A 24,631-nucleotide genomic window follows, 5' to 3' on the forward strand; every position below is an offset into this window, starting at 1 on the left:
GGAGACCCTCCTGAAGAAGGCTGATTCAGCAAGTCTGGGGGAGTGAGCCAGGAACCCCTATTTTAAGGAGCCTCCCTCCTTCCCCCACCAAAGTGAATCTAACTTGGGTGGCCCGACGACCTTCCTTCGAGAATGCCTCAGTGCTGGTTGGCTCCTGGGCCGTGTGTCCTCCGTCCCCTCGGCTGTCGCTCACCAGCTTGGGCCTGAAAGCTTGCTTCAGTCCTGCGTGGGGACGCGGGTCACCACAGCCCGGCCTGTGCCGGACCCGGGGCAGGGGGCTGTCGCCGGGCGGCCGCCAGGGGTCGCCAGAGGCCTCGGCTCGCGCGCTCGGGCCCCTCCGCCGGCGGACGCCGCGCCCGAGCGAGCGGGGAGCGAGGGAGCCAGAGCGCTGCGGGCTCACAAAGCGGCCGGACGCGCGGCGGCGGGCGGCGGGCGGCGGGCGGCGGGCGGCGGGCGGCGGGCGGCCCGTCAGCTTTCCCGGCGACCGCGCCACAGGAGCTCGAGCAAGTCGGACGCGGCGACCCGGGCCGGCCCCCAAGGTACGTGCCCGCCGAACCCCGCGCCCCAACTTGGCGTAGTTGGGACCTCCCCGCGACCACCTAGGGGCTGGCAGGGTCAGGGGCCTCGGGGCACCTCCGCGCACCCCTCTTGCCTAAGCGGCAGGGTGGGCGAGGGGGGACCCAGCCGCGGTACCCCCCTCCCCGCGCCCGATTCTGCCCGAGCCTGGACTGCTGCTCGGAGCCCTGCGCGCCCCCTCTTTACCTCAGAGCTCCGGGCGCCGTCCGCGGGAGTGCGGCGGGCGCATCCAGGGCTCCCCGTTTCTGTGCAGGGGTGCTGCAGCCTCCCGTTTGAGAGTACCGGTGTCTGGGGCACCCAGAGAATAGCTGACAGGGGTCCCCTGTAGTTTGCCAGCAGACCCTAATTTGTGACGCAGCCTCTTCATTTGTAACCGAGTCCCCCCCTTACCCCCCCCCAGCTCCTCAGCGAGGTCCCTCGGTCTCGGGGTCCTCGACAGGCGCCCGGGGTGCGAGGGGGGACCCTGCCCGCCGTGAGATCCCCGCGCCCGGGCCGGGCGGGCGGAGGGGCGCCAGCCCGGGGCCCGCGCGGGGCCGGCCGTCGCCCTGCCTCCGCTCACCGCCCGCGCCCTGCCCCGCAGATGCCGGCGGTCGCGGCGCTCGCGGCGGTGGCGGCCGCGTGGTGCTTCCTGCAGGTCGAGAGCCGGCACCTGGACGCGCTGGCGGGCGGCGCGGGCCCCAACGGCAATTTCCTAGACAATGACCAGTGGCTGAGCACCGTCTCCCAGTACGACCGCGACAAGTACTGGAACCGCTTTCGAGACGTGAGTTCCGCCCCGGCCCCGCGCGCGCGAGGGCCTCTGTGAGAGGGGTGGGTGGGGGTGTCTCGGGGTGGGGGGTTGGGGTGGGGAGGGGACGGCGCAGAACCCCCCCAGCAGCCTGTGGGTCCCGGGTTCCTGGGCTGCGTCTTGCTCGAGAAGAACTTTAAAGAGAACTTCGAAGGCTTGATTCTCTTTGCCTGTTACCTGCGGCCCAGGTGTGCGTATTGCAGGGCTGGGGGAGGTGACTGAGCCAAACGTCGTAGGAGCAGTGAGCAGCTGCGGAGAGAGGGGCTCCCCGAGCTTCTGAATTCTCCTAACGTTGTTGGTTGGCTTTGCCAAGCCCCCTAGAGAACCTGCTTGGGGCAGCAGTGATTTGGACCATTTCTAGGGTGTGCCAGAAGATTCTCAGCTGCAGAGGTTAGGCTTGGGGGTGAGCCCAGCTTATTTGTTAGGGAGCCAGGTGTTCCAGGTGCTCCGGCTGTTTGGAGGGACATGGGCCTGATAAAATGGTGGGCGCAGGAGAGTGGGGTGTTTTTGACCTTTGGCATCTTTAGAGGAAGGGAAAGAGAGCAGGGAGCTTATGGAGTTGGTTCCCTGCCCTGCGGAGGAGCCTGGGTGGCAGAGGGTTGCTCCTCTGGGGGAACCCTGGAAGGGTTATTCCTGGGAACCTAGAGCACATCTACTACCTGTTTCTGCCCGGAGGCTGCCTGCTGCTCCCCAGGTATGCCCCAGAGGATGCAGGGGCAAGAGGCACCTGGTACAGCCTTTCCAGCAGATGGCATCCCCTCTGTGCTGTGGGAGCTGCTGCCAGCTCTTTCATAGGCTGCCCCAGGTGGCTGGGGCTGGGCACTTCTAGATAGATGAGTAGGAAAGAAGTTTTATGATGTTTAACATAGGAATGCCTGCCTTTGAGAGAGACTCACACCTCAGAGCCTCTGTTCTTGTGGGTGGGCACAGGGCTCTTGGAGGTGGGAGATGTGTGGGAGTCACCCTCCTTCAGCCCCATTCTGGGAATCCCCATCCCTTGTAGGGGTAGAGCCTGAGGATTCCAGTGAATCCAGATGTTTCATTGTCCTTTCCAAAGAGCATGTCTCCAGGTCCCACTCCAGAGGAACAGTGTGCCCATAGCCTTGAGTCAGCACTTAGTTCTCTCCTTTCTATTCCTTTCCCTACTCCTGCTAGTTGACTGTGGGCTGCTTCTCTTTGAAAGGTGCTTTCAAACACTTTTAATAAGCCTCCACAGTTTATTTGGGGGTCTTAATTTTGCATCAGATATTCTTCCTGCTCCTCCCACCCACCCATGAGGTTCCTGCCATTCTTACCCCTGTCCCTGCCCTGCCCTGTTACCATCTTCAGTCCCTTCTGTTCGGCACTGAGGAGCCCTTCACTGACTACCTTTGCCTGTGGCTGAAAAAGATGTCCAAAAGATGTCCCAAAGGAACTTCCATTCATGGACTCACATAGAGTAGAAATAATTTTTTTGTTTGTTTCTTTTATCATAACATTTTAGAGTTGAGGAACAGAGCAGATGCTTAATTCTGCTAGAAATGAGAGAACTGGGCCAGGTGTAGAGGAGAAGGGGCCCCTTTGTAGATGGCTTGGTTTGTGTGGCAGCTGGGTCAGATTGAGAGCAGTTGTGGTCTTAGAGATGTGGAAAGGTTTAGTGTGCTTTTGTGCCTGTTCAAGGGTTTCTAGTCTCATTGTACCATAAACATGACATTATTCTTATTTCCCATTTACCTTTCAATTTTTAAAAATTGGACTTTTCTTCATTTCCCATCTTTCCTGAAAATGGTGATATTTTTTATCCTTGGATCAGTGTTTTCCAAACCTGAGTGATCATGACACTCACCTGGGGTGCTTGTTAAATTATAGCACCCAGCTTTCCCCCTGGAGATTCTGGTTCCGCATTTCTGGGATGAGTGCTGGACACCTATATTTTAAGCATTCTAGGTAATTCTTATGATGTTTAGGAAACACTGCCTTAAATATTGTAAAAATATCCAAAGTGTAACAAAAAGAGAAAAGCTTCTCTGTTCAAATGTGCTGCTTTTTTGTTTCTGGAGTAACTTCAGGTATAAAACCAGTATTTTAAGCAGCATATATTCTTTGAAAATGAAAATGTAACCCATAATAACATTAAAAAATCTTAAAATGTTAAAAAATCCCAAACATCTTCAATTACAATCATTTTATATGCTTCATGGGGTCCTCTGATGCTAGTCATGGATCAGACATAATTTAATGCCATTAACCTCTTTAAAGTGTGAAACTCAAACTAGATAATCTTTTAGGCCAAGTCCAAGTGTCTTCATGTGGGTCATTTACTTGGAATGTCCACAAAGCCACAGTCCCCTGGGACCAGGGAGTAAAGGTTGCTTCCTATAGAAACCAGCTGTTCAGTGGACAATAGACGAAGCCCCAGCTAGTGCAGTTACTCAGCCAGTCTGATAGTTTCCACTGAGTGAGGCCTTGCTTGAGGTTGACAGAACTCATCTTCTCTGCTTTTGTTTTAGTTGTTTTGTTGCCGCTACCAATGACTTTGAAAGACTGCCCTGAGATTATTGTTACGATGTTTGTCAGTTTTTGAACATCATTGTGAAAGAAACCTTCTTGCACTTCCCCTAACTCATCACTCTTCTGCACTTGGGGGAGAGATATTTGGAAGTAATTTTTGAACTTGTAAAACGAAAAAGTAAGGACTCCCATTAGAGAGCTGATGATACCCATTGGTGGTGTTATTGGGCTAACTTGGAAATAGAAATGATGGCGTCTGTGTGCTCCACGCTCCCAGGCCTGTACGTGTGCTGTGACATTGCCAGAGGTGTCCTGATACTTGGTACTTACCTCTTTGAAGTGGTTCTGTTGCTGTAGGTACACAGAGAACTGTATCTCCTTTCCAGAAGTAAACATTTCAGAATTTCTCCGTGTCTAATTACCTGGAGTGATGGATTGAGGAGCAACATACCATTCGTGTGTTAGGAGATGTTTGCTCTTTAAAAGTATTGGTAGTCTGTTAGGTTGGTCATCACGCTTTTTTTGTTAATGTAATTTATTTTTCAATTACAGAGTTTATCATGCTTGTTGTAAAGTCTAGCCATTGGGATGTTTGGGCCAGATGGAGACCCAGACTTTTGCACAAATACCGCATTAGGAGGAGGAGATGAGGAAGGATAGATGTCTGTATTTAGTTGTATAATAATTTCCCCCTTCCAGCTGTCATGCATTTAACTTCTCTGTGGTTTGAGGTTGAGGGGTCAAGATGCCACAGCCATTCTCCTGATTTTTTTTCTGAATCTTATTTGGCTTTCCATAACTATTCCTGTAAGGAAATTTTCCTCTGTTTGTTCTTACATTCATCTGTACGTTCATTCATTCCAACAGATATTTGACTGTCTGCCATGTGCTAGGGTGGTTGGCTCTAAGGGTGAGCAAGATAAATGCTGTTATCTCTTTACTCAGGTAACCTCTTATCTACTAGATGAAACCCTTTCTCTTACGCTGTCACACATTTCTTTCTTATGTTTTCTTTTCTAAATAAGTTTTTCTCATTTAAAAGTGCTGATTGTAATTAAAAATTAAAACAGTGCAGAAATAGATAATACCTACCAGTAATGAAGCTCCTAGTGTGTAGGACATTGGTTTGGTACTTTACATATATTATATCATTTAATTTATAACAATCCTAGGAGAGAAATATGATTCCTATCCCTGACTTACTGGGAGGTTAAGTCTCTTGCCCAAAGTTACAGGACTGGGCTGGAACCAGGAAGTCTGCTTCTAGACTCTCCCTATGCACAGTGGCCAGTCAGAAGTGGAGTGGATTTGGGGTGTGAGCCTCCACTGATAGCACATTGCAAGTTGTTCCTGCTTTATGTGGAAGGGTCACCAGTGAAGAACCCTAGAATGAGACAATATAGAATGGGAAGCCAGGTGGACACAGCTTATTGTAAGGGGTCACATCAGGGCCCATCTTCTGCTAATAATGAACTTCTGATTTGATTAAAATAATATTGTTGCTTACACCAAACACGACATTTTCTTTCTTTTGTACACGTACATGTGAAACTAGCCCTGACATTTAACTCCAGGATAATTACCTTTAGCAGGCTCAGAGAATCAGAAGTGTTGCTTTTGCTGGCATTTATGTTACTCTGGAGTGACCTGAGTCTGTAATTCTAATGAGACCACAAGGGCCATCCAAGTTCTTTCCCCTACACGCTTGGTGGGATTTGGTGGTCTCTGTAGCAGAACTGGGGTGTCAGTGAGCATCTGATCTGCTCATTTGATCTTAACAGCTCAGCTATAATGAGTTTCAAGGAGAAGTGGGGCTTAGTGATGGAATGGTGGCTGGCACAGTCGGTGGGGTTGGTGACAAGAGAGGTGGTATGGGTTAGTGGATCAGTCATTAATCTGTCACCACAGAAACTTGGCTTGTAATAGAGAATAGCAGAAAATCATTTTGATGAAACAGGTTCAAGGAGACTTAAATGAGTTTGTGATCCTGACTCTCTTTAATGAACCCACTCTCTTAAAGGCCCTGTATGAGATGACCACTGATAGAAATAATTATTTCACAGGAACCATTAGAAAGGGACACTCTGAAAGTGGATAGGCCTAAGACCATTTTTGTGTTCTCTGTCCCTACCTTCAGTTTGCCCTTGATGGAGAAAACCTCGTTCTTTCTGGCAAGGATGGAGGAGCTTCTTGTCACAGTTGACCTTCCCAGGCTGAGTTCCCCAGCTTCTCCCTGTCCTCCCTGGACCCTGCCCCCACAGTACTGCAGCTGAACCGGATGGCTGGGAGAATACAAACTGTCCTGTATGCTGATGAGAGTATTTTCGAAAGTAAGAAGTGGTCCCAAATGGACCAATGGACCTGTAATACTCTCCTACAGGGGTGGGACCTGATCATTAGCTGAACTATTGAATCTTGCTTGGGGAGACAAACTAATGTTAGTAATTGAGTATTTTATAATAAGTCATTTCTTACTCATTTACTCAATATAATATATTTCAAACCAAGCACAGTCAAAGCTCTTGAGGTTGAGCCACGTCACGGCGAAGAGCCCACTCACCCACTCTTAACCCGGATTCGCATTCCAGTCTTGCCAGACATAGGCTTGGGCCTTGGCTAGAGCACTGGTTTTCCCATCTGTAAAACTAGAGTGACCCTCCCTGCTTCGTGGGGCTTTGAGGGGGTCTGAGTAGGCTTATGGCACCAAGCAGATGCTCATGATCTTTCAGTGGCTAGTGTACCTGCTATTCTGATTTGCTTTCTGAGGGTTGCTTCTCTTAACTTCTACTCTGCGAGCATGAGTGAGTTGTTTGCACACAGCTACAGAGGTTGCTGTCTGTCTCATGTCTTAGAGAAATGTTGGGGAGGTCTATTCCATTATCCTCCAGGCTGTTCTCCGTTCCTTGCCAATCTGGAAGGCTCTGTGAAGTTCTGCGTGGTCTAGCCTCTGTTATTTTCCAGTTGCAGCTCCTAGCATAGAAGTCTTCCCCTTCATATTTCACGTCATCACTGGACCTCTCCTGATACCAGCAACTCTCATCATGATGTATCTGAGAGGAGGTGTGCGCCCAGCTGTGCCTGAAATCCTAGTTCTGTGAAGAGCTCCCTGGGGAGCCCTGTTATGCCAGCTAAGCCCTAATTGGTTTCACTTTTAACGTTAGGCTCTGATCCAGTTGCCTCCAGCCCATCTTCCAAGATAAAAACTTAGTCTTGTTCTGTAGAGTGGTCCTGGGCTTGCTTTGGGGTGACGGGCTTCTGCATCACTGCCCGTGGGGAAACTCCTGCGGGGTCTAGCAAATGCTTCTTGTTGGCTTTAGAATCAATAGGAAAATATTAGGAGGATCGGCCAGGCCTTTGTTCCTTCTATCACAGACACAACTCTTCAGTTCCACCTCATTACAGGCCATCGCAGGGCCTATAACTCACTGTAGCCGAAGCCGGTTAGCGTGGCTAGGAAAACCCTAACAATAACAAATAGTCAACACAGCGCGTGGTGGTCTGTTGGGGCAGAAATGCCAGCTACGTGCCAGGCCTTTGCTGGGTGAAGACAGACACAGTCTGCCTCCCCCTGGAGTTTACGATCTAGCATGGCAGAAAGATAAACGAGCACAAATAATCATTTAGGTACAGTTGAGAGAAGTGCTACAGGTAGAGATGGAGGTGCTCAGAGAATGTGGAGCGGGAAGGGAAGGGCTGCTGGGAAAGGCACTGGAGCTGAGGCCCGCTGGATGGCAGGAGCGGATGGAGAATGCTTGTGCTCCAGGCAGGGATTGGGAAGTGCAGGTCCAAAGGTCTTGAAGTGGGAAAGACCTCGATGTGTTTCCATCAGATGTGTTTTCCCTAGGAGTCCCTTAAGTAGCAAGGTCTTTTTCTCAGTTCATTTAAAAAGCACGCTTTGCACATTTCCAATTTAACACACGTTTTGTGGGCAGGGGAATGAGTCATCTGTGACAAGTGGGGTAGGCAGATGGGCCAAGTACTTGGAGGGATGGCCTGGTCTTTTGTCCCTACCCCACTTTGTGCTTCTGTGCTGTCTTCTAAGCTTCCAGCTGCGTTGTGTAAATATCCCTCGCCCCACTTTCCTCTTTCAGGAAAGACTTCCTAGCCCTCTAGTGATGGGGCCCATGAGTTCCCTTCCCTCTGCGGTCAAGTGTCCTGGGCTGTAGAGCTCCTACAATTCCCAGTACTGTCTAGAGATAAGGGCACCATAGAGTTTCTTGGACAGAGTGATGATTTGTGAATTTCATCTTTCAGAAACGAGGCTCGTATATATGGGCTGCTCTTTGCCCCCCTCCATGCCCCCCTCCCATACTACCATTGCTGGAAGCTGGGGATGAAACCCAACATTTCTGTCCTCAAGGGTCACACATCGGGGGAGATGACATGCATGTGTTTCTGCAGCACCCGTCAGAGTGCTGAATAGTAAGTATATGCATTTCATGGCCCCAGGGCCTGGGTCCTCCAAAACTTGACTGTGACAGGCATGAGGATAATGTTTTTTTTCTGGAGAGGAAGGAAGTTGCGTTCACAGACGAGTGATGTGAAGCGTTGGAGACCCTCCTGGAGGGATAACACTGCTGTCCAAATTAACTAGATTGGGTTGCTTTTCTGTGCAAATATGTCCCTTAGGTGACACTCTCCCTTGATCCTTAAAAATAAACTTCTCTTTGGCCCAAGGGGGAAGGGAGGGAGGAAGGACATATTATACAGTTATTTGTAATAATTTGCAAACTCTCCCTGGGTGATCTTCTACACGTCACACTACAGAAGGCATTGTCAGTATTCCCAACACAATTCTGTGGTGGGTGAGCAGGCGTTTATCCAGTCTGTTGGTGCTTGTGATTGGAACGGGAGGCAGAACTTGCCACAGGTGTTCCAGGCAATCTTGGCACAGAGAAAACATGGAGAAGGCAGATATGCTGAGGGCAGGAGCCTCTATCTTTTTGGCTCCTCTCTACCCTTTCTGTCCTACCATATAGATGGATTCAGTCACTCAGTTCTGAGAAAGGCCCGGCTATGTTGAGATGACCAGCCTTGGCCAAGGCGAAAAGGGAAGATGCCCAGAGCAAGGTGCTAGAACCACGGTTCTCAGACTTCCATCTTTCCAGTCTTGAACAGTCACTGTTGGGGCTTGTTCACAGTGTGGATTTCAGTCTCCTCATCTAGAGCATAGTCTCTAATAGGCCAAGGTGGCACCCAGGAACCTGCATTTTAAATAAGCGGTCCAGGTGATTCCAATGCAGGTGGTTCTCAGACTGTATTTTCAGAAAAATCCTGGAGAATTATTATTCATGCCAAATAGCCAACATCATTAGCTCCAATGAATAAGAAAATTTTAGACAAAATGAGTATTTTATCTTATAGTAAATTATCATGTGTGCATTGTTTCTCCTTTGTCAGCAGGGCTACCATTGACATCAATGGAAAGAAAGGCCTTGCTTTCCAGTGTGTGTATCTGCATAGGTCTCAGCAGTAGTCATCGTCACGAGGTGCTGCTGGAGTAAAGGAGCATTTGACTCTTGACTGGCTTCTAGGGCATTAGGGACATTTGTTCACACAAGCACAGCGAAGTTGATGTGGGACCATTTACATGACAAAGTCCTTGGGGGTCATCTCCACACAACTTCCTGTCTCCAAAGAGACCTGAACCCAGCCAACTCTGCTCTGACTTTGCATCTTCAGCAGAATTGATATGTTTTGTGTACAGATCAACTGAAGGAAACTGACTGTGACATTGGCTTTAGTTTATAGAGAAGTGGGTGTTGAAGCCGAGGTGGTGCTGAGAGCATGTGATAGATGAGCAATGGTAGGTGTAATATAGATTGCTTGCTCTCATAGGAGGTGTTCCCTGGGCACAGAGATGCAGATACTGGCAGTTGGAAGCACAGAGAAGGTCTGTGGGATATGGGCTGGACAGTGACACTACCTGTAACTCTCTTTTTGGCATATTAAATTCTTTTGCTTGATAGGGCAGATAATTTTGGAAAAATCAGGACACCAAAAGCAAAGACTCATTAACATTTAGAAAGTTTATGAGGCTCAACAAGACATGGAGGTATTTCATGTTCTAAAGCCATTTCATTGCCCACTGAACAAACTCTCAAACTTTGCTTTACCCCACGTTGTTGAATTTCCTCTAATTAATGGTACCTAAAATTGATAAAATCATTGCCAAGTGGGAGAGAGAAAACAGTTAAGTGTATTTAACAGACTTGTTTGGCTATTTGGGGTCTTCCTGTAGCCCCATTGCTGAGGGACAATTGGGTAGTTTCTGGGTCTTTCAGTGCTCATTTAACGTGCCAGTTCCTTTGTGACTTCGGTGGGCTTCCTTGGTTGGTGTCCAACACTTTTATTTGGCCAAGACATCACTTCCTATATGGGCCAGCAAGCCTTGCTGTGATTTGTCGTGGTCTATAACCTTTGAGAAGTCAGTCATCTTGAAGGAGGCTTATGTCACTCAGTGAATAAGAGGAAAAAATGCTAAAAGGTAAAATGAGGCTGTTTTTTACTGGTTTTAGATGAATTGTGTGCTGTGAATTTTTTTATATGACAGGGTTGGTGGTTTAAAATTTTCTTCCTACCTCAGACGGACCTCTGTATGTGTTTAAAAAATTTTTTTTTCTTTTCTTTGTTTCTGTGGTCATCCTGGACCTAGATCCTTCCCTTTCTAGTATCCAGACCTTGGCACACAGACTCAGTAGTTATGTTTGTTTGTTCATGTTCGTACATTGACACCACAGACACTTATTGGCCAGGCTACTATGGACCAGGCCCTGTCTTCTGGAGCCTACAGACATTTTGTCTGACACAGGTGAAAAAGAAGGGATGCTTCGTTGTCAGGGACCTATTGGGGGTTGCTCTGCAAAGGATAAGGCCTGGTCCACAAAAGAACCTGAGCAGTCCTCCCAAGCTAGAGGCATTGTGACCTGAGCCACGTCTTGGCAGGGAGGTAGCACAGCATTCATCTCTACCTCTACCTGGCAGTCAGGCTACTTCAGCTTCCCTCCACCATCACTGACATACCTGGGCAATCTGTGCTGTTCAGGGACCCAGACACTGCCAGCAGGAGGGTGCTGGGCTGTGTCGTTGAGGGGGAGCATTTAGACAAGTCAGAATGTGATGAATGCTGAGTGTGGTGAGTTTAGCGTTGTCAAGGCTCCAGGTCAAGGCTTGTAGTGAGTGGTGAGAGAATCACAAAAAAGTTTCCCTGTCTTCAGTGGCCCTGGATCAGTAGGGAGTACATTTCATTGAAGTAGGACATATGTAGAGGGAAGGGTACCAATCATAAATGTACTGCTTGTATACTTTCACAAGTGAACACACCCACACAGGTCAAGAGGCAGTCTTATCAGCATTTGAGAAGTCTGTCCTGTGTCCCTTGCGGTCACTGCTTGTCCCTCTCCCAGGTAAGGACTCTGACTTAGAACACTATAGATTACTTCTGCCTGCTTTTATACTTCTATAGTGGAATCATAAGGATTTTTTTTGGGGGGGGGGGGCATGGCCTGGCTTCTTTAGCTCCACATCAAATTTGTGTGCATTGTTGTGTGTGGCTGTAGTTTGTTCATTCTCATTAATGTGTGCATGTTCCATGGTGTATGTACCTGTTTTATTGTGGAAGGATGTTTGTGTAGTGTCCAGGTGTTGACTATTATAGAATAGCACTTTCTCAGGCATGTCTTTTGGTCAACCTATGCATGAGTTTTTTTCTAGTACATACCTTGGTGTAGAATCCATTGGCTATAAGATAGGTGACTGTTCGGCTTTTAGAGATGCGACTAGTTTTCCCAAGTGGTTGTGCCAGTTACTCTCTCACCACTAGTGTATGAAACTTCACTGGGAACAACACTATTGTTTTACCTCCCTACATTCTAACTTGTACATTCAATTCAACAAAATGTATTGAGCACCTATTACATATCAGACAGTTTGTCTACTCTTACGGAGCCGATGTTCTAGTGGGGGGAAGAAAACAATACAGAGATTAAGATACAACAGTTGGTTGTAAGTTCTGTAGACCAAAATAGACTAGGGTAACTTGATGGGGAAAGAATAGTGCCTTCAATAAGTGGTGCTGGGAAAACTGGATATTCACATACAAAATGATGAAATTGGGCCCCTTCTTACACCACTCACAAAAATTATTTTGAAATGGATTCTAAAACTCCTAGAAGAAGACATTAGGAAAAAGCTCCTTGACATCGGTCTTGGCAATAATTTTTTTTTGGATATGATACAAAAAGTATAAGCAACAAAAATAAAAATAAGCAAGTGGGACCATATCAAACTAAAAAGCTTCTGCACAGCAAAAGAAACAACAAAACATAAAGGCAATCTACAAAATGGGAGAAAATATTGGCAAACCATATGTCTGATAAGGGGTTATTATCCAAAATATATGAAGGCCCAGCCGGTCATGGCTCAGCAGTTGAGCATCGACCTAGGATCCAGGTGATCAGGGTTCGATTCCCGGTCAGGGCACATGCCCGGGTTGCGGGCTGCAGCCGATCAATGACTCTTTCATCATTGATGTTTCTATCTCTCTCTCTCCCTCTCCCTTCTCTCTGAAATCAATAAAGATATATTTAAAAAAAACCATATATATATATGAAGAACTCATACAACTTAATAGCAAAAACCCAAATAACTTGATTTTAAAAATGGACAAAGGACTTGGATAGACATTTTTTCAAAAAAAGTATACAAATGGCCAATAGGTACATGAAAAGATGCTCACCATCACTAATCACCAGGGGACTGCAAATCAACCCCACAGTGAGATACCACCACCTACTTGTTAGAATAACTGTTACAAAAAAGACAAGCGAGAAATACTAACAGGCATGTGGGGATGAGGGGACCCTTTGTGCACTGTTGGTGGGAATGTAAATTGGTGCAACCACTATGGAAAACTGTGTGAAGGTTCTTCAAAAAATTAAAAATCAAACTACCATAAGGTCTAGCGATCTCTCTTCTGGGTCTATATCCAAAGGAAATGATGATCACTATCTCAAAGAGATATCTGTGTTCACTGAAGCATATTCACAGCAGCCGAGACATGGAAACAATTGTCACTTGATGGAGGGCTGACAAAGAAAATGTACACCTCCCCCCCACACAATGGAATATTATTCAGTCATTAAAAGAAGGAAATCCTGCTATTTGCAACAACATGGGTGGACCTTGAGGGCATTATGCTAAAGGAAATAAGTCAGAGAAAGACAAATACTGTATAATTTCACTTATATATGGAATCTGAAAAAGCTGACTCATAGAAGCATAGAATAGATTGGTATTTGCCTGTGAGTGTAGGGGGGTGGGGAGTTGGTGGAAATGAGAATATTTTGATCAAAGGGTACAAACTTTCAGTTATATGGTGAATAAGTTCTGGGGATCTAATGTACAGCATGTTGACATTAGTTAACAGTGTATGGTATACTTGAAAGTTGCTAAGAAATGAAATCTCAGATGATCTCACCATATCAACAACAGCAACAAGATGGTAATTATGTGTGGTGTGAAGGATGTGTTAGCCTTACCTTGGTAATCATTTTGCAATATATACGCGCATTAAACCAACACATTGTACACTTTAAACTTACAGTGTTGTATGTCAGTGACATCTCAATAAAGTGGGAGGAAAAATCAGGACAGAGAGAACATGGAAGGGATGTGTTCATGCCTTAGCTGTGGGTTTACCGTTATTCTTTTGAGTTTAAATTGTTCTTTTCCCAATTAAAAGGAATAGACAATTTAAACAGAGAATTCAGAAGCTGCAGAAAAAGAGAAATAAATCACTTCCTTCCAGCATGCAGTCATTGTTAACGCTGTTTTTGGGGGTCTGTTTGCTTCCAGAAGACTTTTGAATGCCAAAGTTTTTATTTTCATGGTTGATATTATGCTGCTGATATGATTTGGTCGGTCTCTCTCTCTCTCTTTTTTAATGATAGAGCATAAACATTTTAGCATAGCACGATGCTTTTCTTTGTAAATGACATTTTAATGGTGTATATTAGTCTAGTGAATGTATATACTACAATATACCAAACTGAAATGTCTGACAGTAGACGATTGGTTGTTTCCATTTTCCCTTATTCTAAATAATTACATGATGGATGTTTTGAGCACATCAGACTTTCTATAGTTAGAATCATTCCCCAGAAATAGAAGTACATGATGTGCTGGCACGTGCATTTTAAAGACCACTGCTGTGTGTTACCTCGTCCTGACTCTGCCCCAGAAGTATGGACTGTATGCCTTCCTGCACCCTTGCCCGCATTGGCTGACAGTGATTTTTTTTGGTAAAGGAGAACGTGACAGGAATATGGCCTGCCAAGTAAGTCAACAAAGGTAGGATGACACATGCACGCGTCCTGCCTGGGAGGAGTGTTTCTCTGATCCCTCTTGATTTTGTCAGGGAAATGGATATGAGAGGACCTGCAGCTCACCCCAAGTTGGGAGCAGAAGCCGCTGCCCTTTCTCACTTTTCCACCTGGCCTTGTGAACGCTTTGTAGAGCCTGTCCTCTGAAGAGCCCTTTGAATTCGTTGTGGAGATATTGATGAATCCTCGTTTGTAATGAGGAGCAGAAGCAGATGCTCCGAGCCAGATTTCGCGTCCAATTGCTGCTGACGGCTCCCCTGCCGCTGTACAATGTATAGATTCTTTAATGCCCTTGTGGTGGAGGAGGGTGAGCGGAGATCATTAAAAACCAGCTCCATCCGCACCTCAGCGGTAAAGTGGTTTCTCCTGTCGAATACAGACAAGGCCTGGGCCCACATCTCAGTCTTCATTTGTGTTCAAGACACCAGCCTGATTTTCACTGCCCAGCGTTTCCTTCCACTGCTCTCACTACAGGCCTGTCTCGTGCACTCACCTCAGAGGAGGCAGGGAGAAGGGTTTCCCCTGGCTACTGGCTCAGCATCATGGACAGGATGGAAAACAGTGGTTCTCTGGGGCTTCAGCACTTTGGGAGCTCTCTGCAGGCCCACCAATGGAAGGTTTTGCCCCAGGGGACACTGGCAATGTCTAGAGACAGTTTTGGTTGCTGGGACTGAGGGTGGGGTGCTACTGGCATCTAGTGAACCAAAGCTAGGGATACAGCTAAACATCCTACAATGCCCGGGACAGCTGCTCTCCCCTTCCTCAAATGTCAGTAGTGCCAAGGTTGAGAAATGCTGGCCTAGAGATACGGGTGCTGCTTTTATGATTATCATTTTTTATTTTTATTTTTTTTAGTGCAAGCTGTAATCCAGGTGGATGAAATTGAGAGTGAGGGGCACATAATGAGCCATTCTTTTTGTTGTTCATTTAAGAAATAATTGTGGGTACTGCCCTCAGCTATGGGACACAGCCATAAACAAAACAGACAAAACGCTCTGCCATCACAGAGCTTGCATTCTGGGGCACAAGCTTCTCTTACTCTAGACTTTTCCAGAGCCAAGAGAAGGGAGGATTGACCAGATATACACATTAATCTTTATAGCCTCAGAAAATCTGATGCCTCATTGCAGCCAATCAAATATAATAAAAACCATATAATTTTTATTTATTTTTGCTAAGACAAACAGCCCCAGGGAGTTGCTGTGTGAGATATTGCGTATTTACCTGGGAGTCCTAGTAAATCGGCTGCTCTGTGAATCATAGGGGCTGTTTGATTTTGTTTCCCTGAGGGGTGGGAAATGCAGCATAAAAATATTTCTGTTCCCAGAAGAGCTGACAGTCTCCAGATGGATGGATGGTTACTCTCCCTGAATCTTGTTTCCCAGTCCTCTGGGTAGGAGCCGCTATTTCCAGCACGATGATCCTTGTTCACAGCTCGCTTCTTTCTCACATACTGCACAGCACATTTTAATGCTCCACTCCTCCAGATTCTGTTGGGGTGACAGCCAGTGCCACATGGCTCTGAATGGGGAACCTGTTCCTCACACTAAGCCTGGGTTTGCCTGTTGGAGGCGCACCTGGCTTGTGAGCTCCTCTAACCCAGGACACTGGCTTGTGAATCCTGGACTCTCTGAGGCTGCCAGGTGTTCCATAGAGACTTGAGGATGAACTGGGGGCCTTTTCTCTCCCCCTGTGTCATTTCAGCACCTTTCCCTGGGAAGGGAAAGGGGGGGCCCAGCCCATAAGAAAGTGGTTGAGCCCATTTAGCCTCCCAGCGGATATCAAGCTGTTCCTTGCGGTGGGAGTAGTGGGTGAGTCCACACTGAGCCCACACAGTGGTGGAGATGGGGAAAGTAACGTCTCTTACCTGTTTGGATGTTTCTGTAGCTTCTGTTCATGGATGTGAAACTTTAGTTCAGGGTTACAGGGTGCAGTGTGCTCTCTGCTCCATGGAACACCCTTGGGCATTTCCACCGTGTCCCCTCCCCACTTAAAGACCACTGTTCCTTGTCTCCTTTATTCTGCACCCTCCTCAAGCCCCACCAGTTCCTGTCTCTAATGGCCAGCAGGGGTTGCTGTCCTGCCCTGTCTGGTCTCACTCCTGGGGGAGGTCAGATGTCTTGGGCATGGGTACATGTGGAGACAACATCTTCTTTTTGGTCTGGTCTGAAAGCTCTTGTCCACTTTGAAGATGGACTTCGCATCAACAGAGCTCTGTGGCGACGCTAAGCTAAAAGTGCCTTTCTCCTTTTTACCCTTGAGCTAAATCAAAAGGCCCACTGAGTTCTTGGGCACATGTTTAGGGGGTGTGGAGGAGAGAGAAGAAACCAGTATCGCCACCCCTGCCTCTCCACAGCGTTCCTATAGACCGGAGCTGACTTTACCATTCTGTTACTAGTTGACACCCAAACGAATCTTTTGCAGTAATTTTTAGATATTTTTCTTCATAGTTTTACAATTTTACACTCTTCTGTGCTCTCCTCACCCAACACATAGTGGGGAGGTGTTTGTATAGCACATAAAACTGACCCGCAGAGTAGCTGAGCATCTGCAGAGGTAACAGAGATGTTGATGCACAGGCAGGAAGCTCAGGTTTGCCATGTGGACAAGGGGAACAGGTGAGAATCGCCATTCCTCCAATTATTTTGGTTAAGTAAATTGTTGAGTTTGAGAGAGACTAGGTCATCTTAATTACTGAAAGCCTGTGTGCTGTGTGTGGTGCCAGCCCAGGATGTGGAAATGTAAGACTAAATCTTGGCCCTAAGGAACCGATGCTCTTCTTGGGTAAACAGGTAAACACAATTGTAACATGGGATGTGAGTGAATGCAGGGAGCAGAGGACTCTGTGGGGACCCCTGTGTGGATCTTCTGATCCCACTGGAGTGTTCAGGGAGGCTTGTAGGGAGAAGGAAGCCTGCTCCGACTCACCATGGCTTTTGGGGAAGATCGATGAGAAGGGCAAGAGGAAGGCCATTGTGCGTAGAGAAGTTTCTGCAGAAGAATCTGTCGCCCAGATACATTCCTGGGCCCCACACAGCCAAGGCCTTGTTTCAGGTCCCATTCACAGATGCACAGTCAAGCAGCCAAAGGATTTCCAAAGGAATCCCGGGCTTCCTTTTATGTTTCAAAGCATGTTAGAGAAGCCCTGATTCATGGCCCACACCGCCGTTCTCAAAAGCTCTCTTGTCATTTGGTCTGTGTGTTGCTCAGGAGTCTCGTATAGGACAACCCCATGCAACTCATCTCCTTACCTCCACCCCCCAGCCATTTGTTATGCAGCTTGATTAGTTTCTCCTGGGGAAAGACCTCCCATTTCTGCCTGGCTTCCTAAGTGTCTTCCTGCTTCTTGACCTCTAGGCTGGAAAAAGACAGAACTGTTCTTTAGGGGGCAAGGGGTGTGAGTAACATGGGACGGGAAGATGGGGAACCTGTACCTATAATGAACCTCCTCCCTGTCACACCCGTGACCCACATTTTGGCTATCCAGTGTACACCCCTCTCAGGAGTGCTGGTAGAGTTCTGCTTCACTTCTCTGGGACACAGTGATTTCAGATACCCTAATCCTCTGTCTCCCAGAAGGCTGTCTACTCTTTGTGCAGAGGAAAACAGCTGTGTCTCTAAAAGAGGAGGAAGGCCACATAATAGGGTTAGTATGCTGTGGCTGGTAGAGCTGGTTAGAGCTCATTGTCCTGGGGCCATATTGATTGTCTTTGGAGAATTACTTCAGTGATGTGTGTGTTATAAGGAGAGCAAATGTGAACAGCTGCAGCTCTCCGAGACCAGTCAAAACATATGTCCCCGTTTACCAAACACGTATGGGCAGCCAGCTTATTGAGAAGTTTCAATTCGGGAAATAAACACGAGTCAGTTTTGTTTATTTTTAATTGCTGCTTTCCCTTAATAGCATTTTGGGCAGATTCCATAGTTTTTTCATCATCTTTAGCATTAAAACTAAGTCCAGTTGAGTTTAAAATTTCCGTCTCATGTCGGACTTGGACTTTTCTCTTGCCCTTCGCCTGCATGGTCTAAACTTGAGGCTTGAAGAGCGTGTGGTGCTGAGTGTACAATACAAGCTCTGGAGGGCCAGGTGGGGGCCTGACTGCCACATAACTCCTTGCAGCGGTGCTTTGACTCCATATTGACCTCTTGCTTCCCATTCCCTTTTTATCAGTAAGGGTAGGTGAGGTTATGCTGTGGTAACAACTCCAGAAGTCATAGTTTTGACTTAAAACAAGGAAGGCTTATGTCTCCCTCATGCTACACATCTCTCATGGGTTGGTAGGGGGTCTGATCTGTGTTGTCCCCAGGACTACAGGCTGATGGAGCTTCATCTCCATGTGTTCACAGTCACTGTGGCAGGGTGAAGCGTGTGCAGCAGAGCCTTGCCTTAGCAACTCAGTGTATCTTCTTAAATGAAACACCTTTCTTTGAGCAAAGGAAGCCACAGATTGCACATCAGTGGGACAGTTAGGGTGATCCTACCATGTACCTGAAAGAAGTCACATGGTTGGCTAATGACATTGATAACATCCCAAGAGCATCCTCTCTTGGATGTCCACCTGTCCGTCAGCCTTATGCTAATAAGGTCCTCTCACCTGGCGGGGATCCTGTGGAGGGATACACGCAAGATGACTCCAGTTGAGTTGCCTTCTATGTTCTTTTGTTTCCTAAACTCACCTCCAAGATTATTGCCCTTCTAAACGGTGGGAGGCAATGCTCCCCCAGTGCCGCCCTTTCTCTCCTTTTAAAAGCCCATCCTATTGAATTTTTTCTTCTTTGTTCAGTTAGCAACAGGACAGCTTACCAAGCCCACTGCCTGAGAAGATTTCCAGTTGGCGAAACAAATATTCCCTTCTTGTCCGTGGCCTCAGTTTTTAAAGCCTTCTCCTGTAATACCCTCTTAAATTGCACTTCAGAGGGAACCTTCCATGTTCCAAAAGGCTCATGGCCACTTTCTTCCCTCTCCAGTCCTCCTCTTGTACAGACTGGGGAGCAGGTGAGATGCGTGTGGGGTAGTGGTGGGATCAGTTCTGCCCTTTATGAAGCAGTGTATGTAAGAATCATTCTCTAACATCTGGAAGCTTGTTGCCTGACACTTTTTAAAAAATATATATATAGGAATTTGGTGCCAAACTTCGGTCTTAGTCAAGTTTGGGGGGCAATATACGTAGCACTCAAACACCACACTCCCGATATAAGGGGCCTAGACCTCTGCTGGCAGCATAGTAGCTCATTGATAAATAGGAAATCTTACTAGTACATTCTGATTTAAAAATCCTCTCAACTTGCTATGTAGCTTATGTTGGTTAGAACTGGAGCCTTTGCTGAATGCAAAGTTCTTTTCCTGTTCAAATTAACTAGGGGCTTGAGAGAGAGTGTGTTTGATTTCTTAACACAAACATTTCTTTGGGTCATTTAGTTTAAGTTCCATTTAAAGTGGAACCAGTGATTATTTCATATCTGAGTGTCCCTGATATGACTTGGATGATTATTTTTAAATTCCCTCCCTGGGATACAGACACCAGTCTTGTCTCCTGGAGACTTTGCTTCTAGCACTCCTGTTTGGTTTTTGTGATCTATGTGGATGACTTTAGCTCACTAACCTGTGCTCCAGCAATAACAACAGTGGATAGTTATTGAGACTCAGTGTGTGCCAGGCGCTGGCCTAGGACACTCTCCTCACCCTTTTTCTTTATGTAACTCCCTCTTCTCCCTGTGCATGTGTCCCCCCCCATCCCCACAGTCGTAGGCACTCAGTAAGCATTTACTGGAATGACAAAAGAACAAGCCAGTGTGTCTGACCTGCAAACTGTGTTTACACCTCTCAGTTCCATCGTGGTTGCTGCTGGCTGCCTGAGGGGACAGGAGATTTGGGGGCTGTGACAGATGCCTTAGCCAGCTCCTCTCCCATCCCCCTTTTTGAGGAAGCGGGTTTCCTTTTCCAAGACTAAAGTTAAATTGGTGCTTCTTAAACTTTACTGTGTATATAGAGGGTGGGGCAAAAGTAGGTTTACAGTTTGTATGGAAAATAATACAATACTTAATAAATGACAATTCAAGAATAAATCCTGTGTTTAGCATACTTACAACTGTAAACCTACTTGTGCCCCACCCTGTATTCCAGAAGCCAGAAGCCAGGGCCTAGAATCCCTCTGCACATAAAGTTAGTTCCCAGCACAAGGCCTTGGGACTTCATGGCCTAAACCCAGAATGATCTTACACAACATCAGCCTTTTCTCCAAAACATTGTACATTCTGTTCTGTTGCATTTTTAGGTCTATAGATAGATGAGATAAATTGGAACATAAGCTTAAAAGGCTTTATTGCTGTTTTAAATACTCAAAATGCCACACTCTGCCACAGACAGATCAGAGTCATGTGGCTAAATGTGCAAACAATTACCCAATTTAATTTCATCTTGCGGAAGTTGAAAAACAAGCTGTAATCATGGTCATTGGTGTTCATTTTATTCCAAAAGCTGCCATCTTTTATGTTCCCGATTGGACTTTGTTCTTGGCCACAAGAGGAGTGGGCTTCCACGCCAAGCATGCTAATTCACAGGGCAGTGGGAGGGCATGCCTGAGTAAGGCAACAGCTGCATCTCTCCTGAAGGCACTTTTTCTACTCCCTAAAGAGACAGGGTCTAAGCTGAGCCGCTGCCCAAATCCTCATGTTGGCCTGTCGGTCACACCCCACTGCATTGAGCCCTGGAAGTCCATCGAGTCAGGAACCCAGGTCTTTAGGTGAGGGAGGAGCCCAAAGCTATTCCAGGTTATGTTCTACCTTTAGCACAAGCTCCCGGACCCTGCTCCCAGTGCTCTGCCAAGACCTGGGACAGGCTACTCAACCTCTTTGCCTCATTTTCTCATCTGTAAATTAGAGATAATAATAGAACCTACATCACAGACTTGACATGAAGTGTTTAGCAAAAGACCTGGCATATATTAAGTTCCCCTGGTCGTCATTAATATTATCTAATTACCTAAAAGAGAAACTCTGTGTATTAGTTATTTAGGACTGTATGACAGATTACCTCAAAGCTTAATGTCTTAAAACAACAAGCATTTATTATCTCACAGTTTCTACGTGCAGGAATCAGAGCACAGTTTAGCTCAGTGACTCTGCCTCCGGGTTTCTCACAGGCTGCAAGCAAGGTGTCACCTGAAGGCTCAGCTGAGGGAGGATCCACTTCCAAGTTCACTCACGTGGTTGTTGGCTGGACCTAGTTTCTCAATGGCCATGGGCTGAGGGTCTTTGGTCCTCGTTAGCCAGTGACCAGAGCCTCCCTCAGTTCCTTGCACATGGCCTGGGCCTCTTACAGCGTGGCAGGGGGCTTCCATCAGAGCAGGCAGACAGAACACAAGAGGGCACCCAAGATGGAAGCAACATTCTCTTTGTAAACTAACTTCAGAAGTGACATCCCATATGTTTGCCATATTCTGTCTGTTAGAAATGAGCCATCAGGCCCTACTCACTCTCGGGTGGGGAGGGGGGAGTACACAAAGGCATGGACACACAAGGAGACGAATACAATACCAGGAGATAGGGATTATCAAGGACCCTCTTTGAGCTCTCCCTATTACAATCTGAAAAGCCAAAATCTCCACAGAGAGCTTCCCATTCCTCCTCTCCTTTCCACACTATCTGAGTACCTGTTCCGTGCAAGCTCTGCACAGAGGCTCTGGGAATATATTAAAGAGCAGAGATGGGCCTTTGCTTTCACGAAGCTGATAACCCAGCAGGGGAAACAGACATTAAAGCATTAAGACAAATTATTATTGAATTAGAGTTGTGACAGGTGCTATGATGAAAAAGTACATCATGTAAAATTGCAGGAAGAATGTAATCCATGCAGGATCCACGTCAGGCCTCCCTGAGGAAGGGAGCCAGGCTGAGACTGAAGAGTTAACCAGGCAGAGGGCAGGGCTGGGAAAGAGAGTAAGGGTCCCGACACAAAGGGATGGACTACAGGAAGGCTCTGAGGTTGGACATACCCTGCACATGGCACGCTCTGTAAATGGAAGGACGGAGGCAGAACAGCGTCCAAGCAGCATTAAACCGGAAAGTGTCTAATGGGCCCCTGTTCTCAACTAAATTAAATTCACAAAATGCAATTCAGGTATGCTGGCCCTCATGATTTTGGTGAGATCTACAAATGAAAGACCACATAAACAGTTAATAAAAACCCATTTTGGTCTCAATCTTCCAGACCCTCAGACTTCCAGTGTCTTGGGGGGCTTAGGGTTATTTTAATAATATACTCAGGCTTCTGTATGGGAACAATACCCCTAATGCAAGTCATATCTCATTCTGATGAATTATTGCTAACCCAAAAGCACTCAGAACAATAAAGACGCCTTCTCATTCCATTTCATTAAATTCAGTCAAATTTTTTTTATAAATAATGCTGCTAAATGACTCCTGGAGTTAAAGAGAACTGAGAACGCTGATCCATGGCAGAAGTAGATATTAACCCTCAAAAACAGACCCAGAAACAGATGCAACCCCGTGGGGGTTTAAATAAAAACTCACCTCCCAGGCATTCAAATATTGCTCGATGCCCTCCCTTGCTTACCAGCAAGCTGCTGGTTCAAGTGTCAAACAGCCACAAAAGGACACATTTCAGTATGTCTAAAACCCAATACATTTGTACAGGAAAAGAAATTAATGATCTGGGCTAAGATACTTATGACAAATGGCCTACACTGTAATTCTATTGACGCTGTGAATACCCCTGTTACATTGCTGGTAGTCAGTACAGACATAATCATGCAATTAAAGTTTGGGCGTTGGTGACACTTATTTCTTATGCTCAAAAATTGAGTGTCACCTGTAAGCCAGCTCTGGGAACAGCACACCTCCAGCCCCACTTCCCTCAGATGTAACACCAGGATGGAATGAATCCCAAGAGGAACCCAGACAGAACAAAGCTGAGGTGATGAACGTTGTACGCTTTCCTGGGAAGGAAGGTGGAGTGGAATGAGACGAGGGATGCCTACAAATAGTCCCTCCAACAGGTTGTCCAGTCACCTACATCATCACAGTGTCATCCGTGGTAAAGGGAGAAAGGGAGTCAGGAATGACAGACCAGGAGGAAACAACGCAGTGGAAGGAAAGCCGGATAAGCTTCTGAAGTGGCTTTAGGAAACCACAGGAGGCTGGAGTGTCCCGAATTTAGTTTGTTGCCTGGCAAACCAAGCCTCTGGCTGGGAGTCAAAAGAACTGGATTCCAGCCTCAACTAATTAGCTCTTCAGCTTTTAGCAAACATCTTCAATCAAGCAGCTAGCAAGTGATTATTGAGTAGCTATGTGGGCAGTGCTGAACAGGCCGTGGGCTTGACAGAGGAGGTTAAGGCTCCATTGCTGCCCTCAAGGAACTTAACACATTACCTTAAGGCAAAAAACAAATGTGTAATTAAACCTTCCAGAACCCACCAGGAAGGACTTATGTTATCCAGGCCTCTGTGAGTTGGGAGCCGAAATTTTAAGTACAGGAGCTCTTCACAGTTAAGTGCTTTTAAGATGGAGTCTTTCAGAAATATACTTTCTTAGCATTTCCAAAGTTTTTCAAAGAAAAAACTCCACTGAGTCTGCTGGGTGTCAGTAAGAATGATAGAAAACAGATGTTGGAAGTTCTCATGGTCAATAAGTTTGGAAAATGGGTGAAAAATTAAGTAGGTTTCTTTGCTATAGAACTTCTCAAAGCCTATAAAAAACGAGTGTGCCCCATGAGCGCCCAATGGGGGGTGTGACATACTTCTCCAGGGAAGCCTTTTCTCACTCGGGCTCTGTGCCATGTACACTGGTAAGATTGTGCTGGGCACGTCCCCCAGCTCAGAATGGGCTCCTCATGGACCTGACTCACTGGGATGGGCTGCTGATGGGGCTGAACAGAAAATGCCTCCCTCCACTGGCCACCCTTGGCACAGTGAGCTGTGTTACAGTGGCAGCTCTGGACAGCACCCAGCCGTGCCCCGTGACTGACTGTGCTACGGTCGCTTCCAGAGCCGCACAGCCTTGATACTGAGTCTGGACCCCAGGGGCTGGCTGTGAATACCTTTCAGACCTAGAATGCTCCACGTGCTGCTTCACTGCAGGCCACCCTCCCTCTGAAAGCCCCACCCCCTTTAGGAAAATTCCAGGCCTCACTGACCTTTTCCTGCTCCGCTTCGAGCACAGATGGTCTGCAAGATGTTCTTGGCCCTTACCTGGGGACTGCCTGTGATGCTCGCTGTGTTTCTTTTGTGACTACTGTCCTCTCTGACCACTTCTTTATGGAAGGATCTGTGGGTGCATCCTCAGCTAAACAATTCATTCCACAAGGGCAGAGGCTTTCTATCTCCCTATGGCACTGAGAACACAAGCTTTTAAATTTTTGCTGATTGATCAAGGAAAA

The 24,631-nt window shown here is 46.9% G+C and overlaps 1 protein-coding gene across 1 annotated transcript in view; it reads left to right on the forward strand.

Annotated features, from left to right (window-relative positions):
- Positions 1-461: 461 nt before the first annotated feature.
- SPOCK1 (SPARC (osteonectin), cwcv and kazal like domains proteoglycan 1) overlaps positions 462-24,631 on the forward strand; it is a 461,737-nt gene continuing 437,567 nt past the window's right edge. Inside the window, exons 1-2 of the mRNA XM_087816357.1 lie at positions 462-539; positions 1,157-1,339. Of these exons, the coding sequence (XP_087672483.1) occupies positions 1,157-1,339 (183 nt within the window). The 5' untranslated portion in view covers positions 462-539. The remainder of the gene's footprint in view (positions 540-1,156; positions 1,340-24,631) is intronic.

This window comes from Miniopterus natalensis, chromosome 4 (genome assembly GCF_054644295.1).
Source record: "Miniopterus natalensis isolate mMinNat1 chromosome 4, mMinNat1.hap1, whole genome shotgun sequence".
NCBI classification, from domain to species: Eukaryota; Metazoa; Chordata; class Mammalia; order Chiroptera; family Miniopteridae; genus Miniopterus; species Miniopterus natalensis.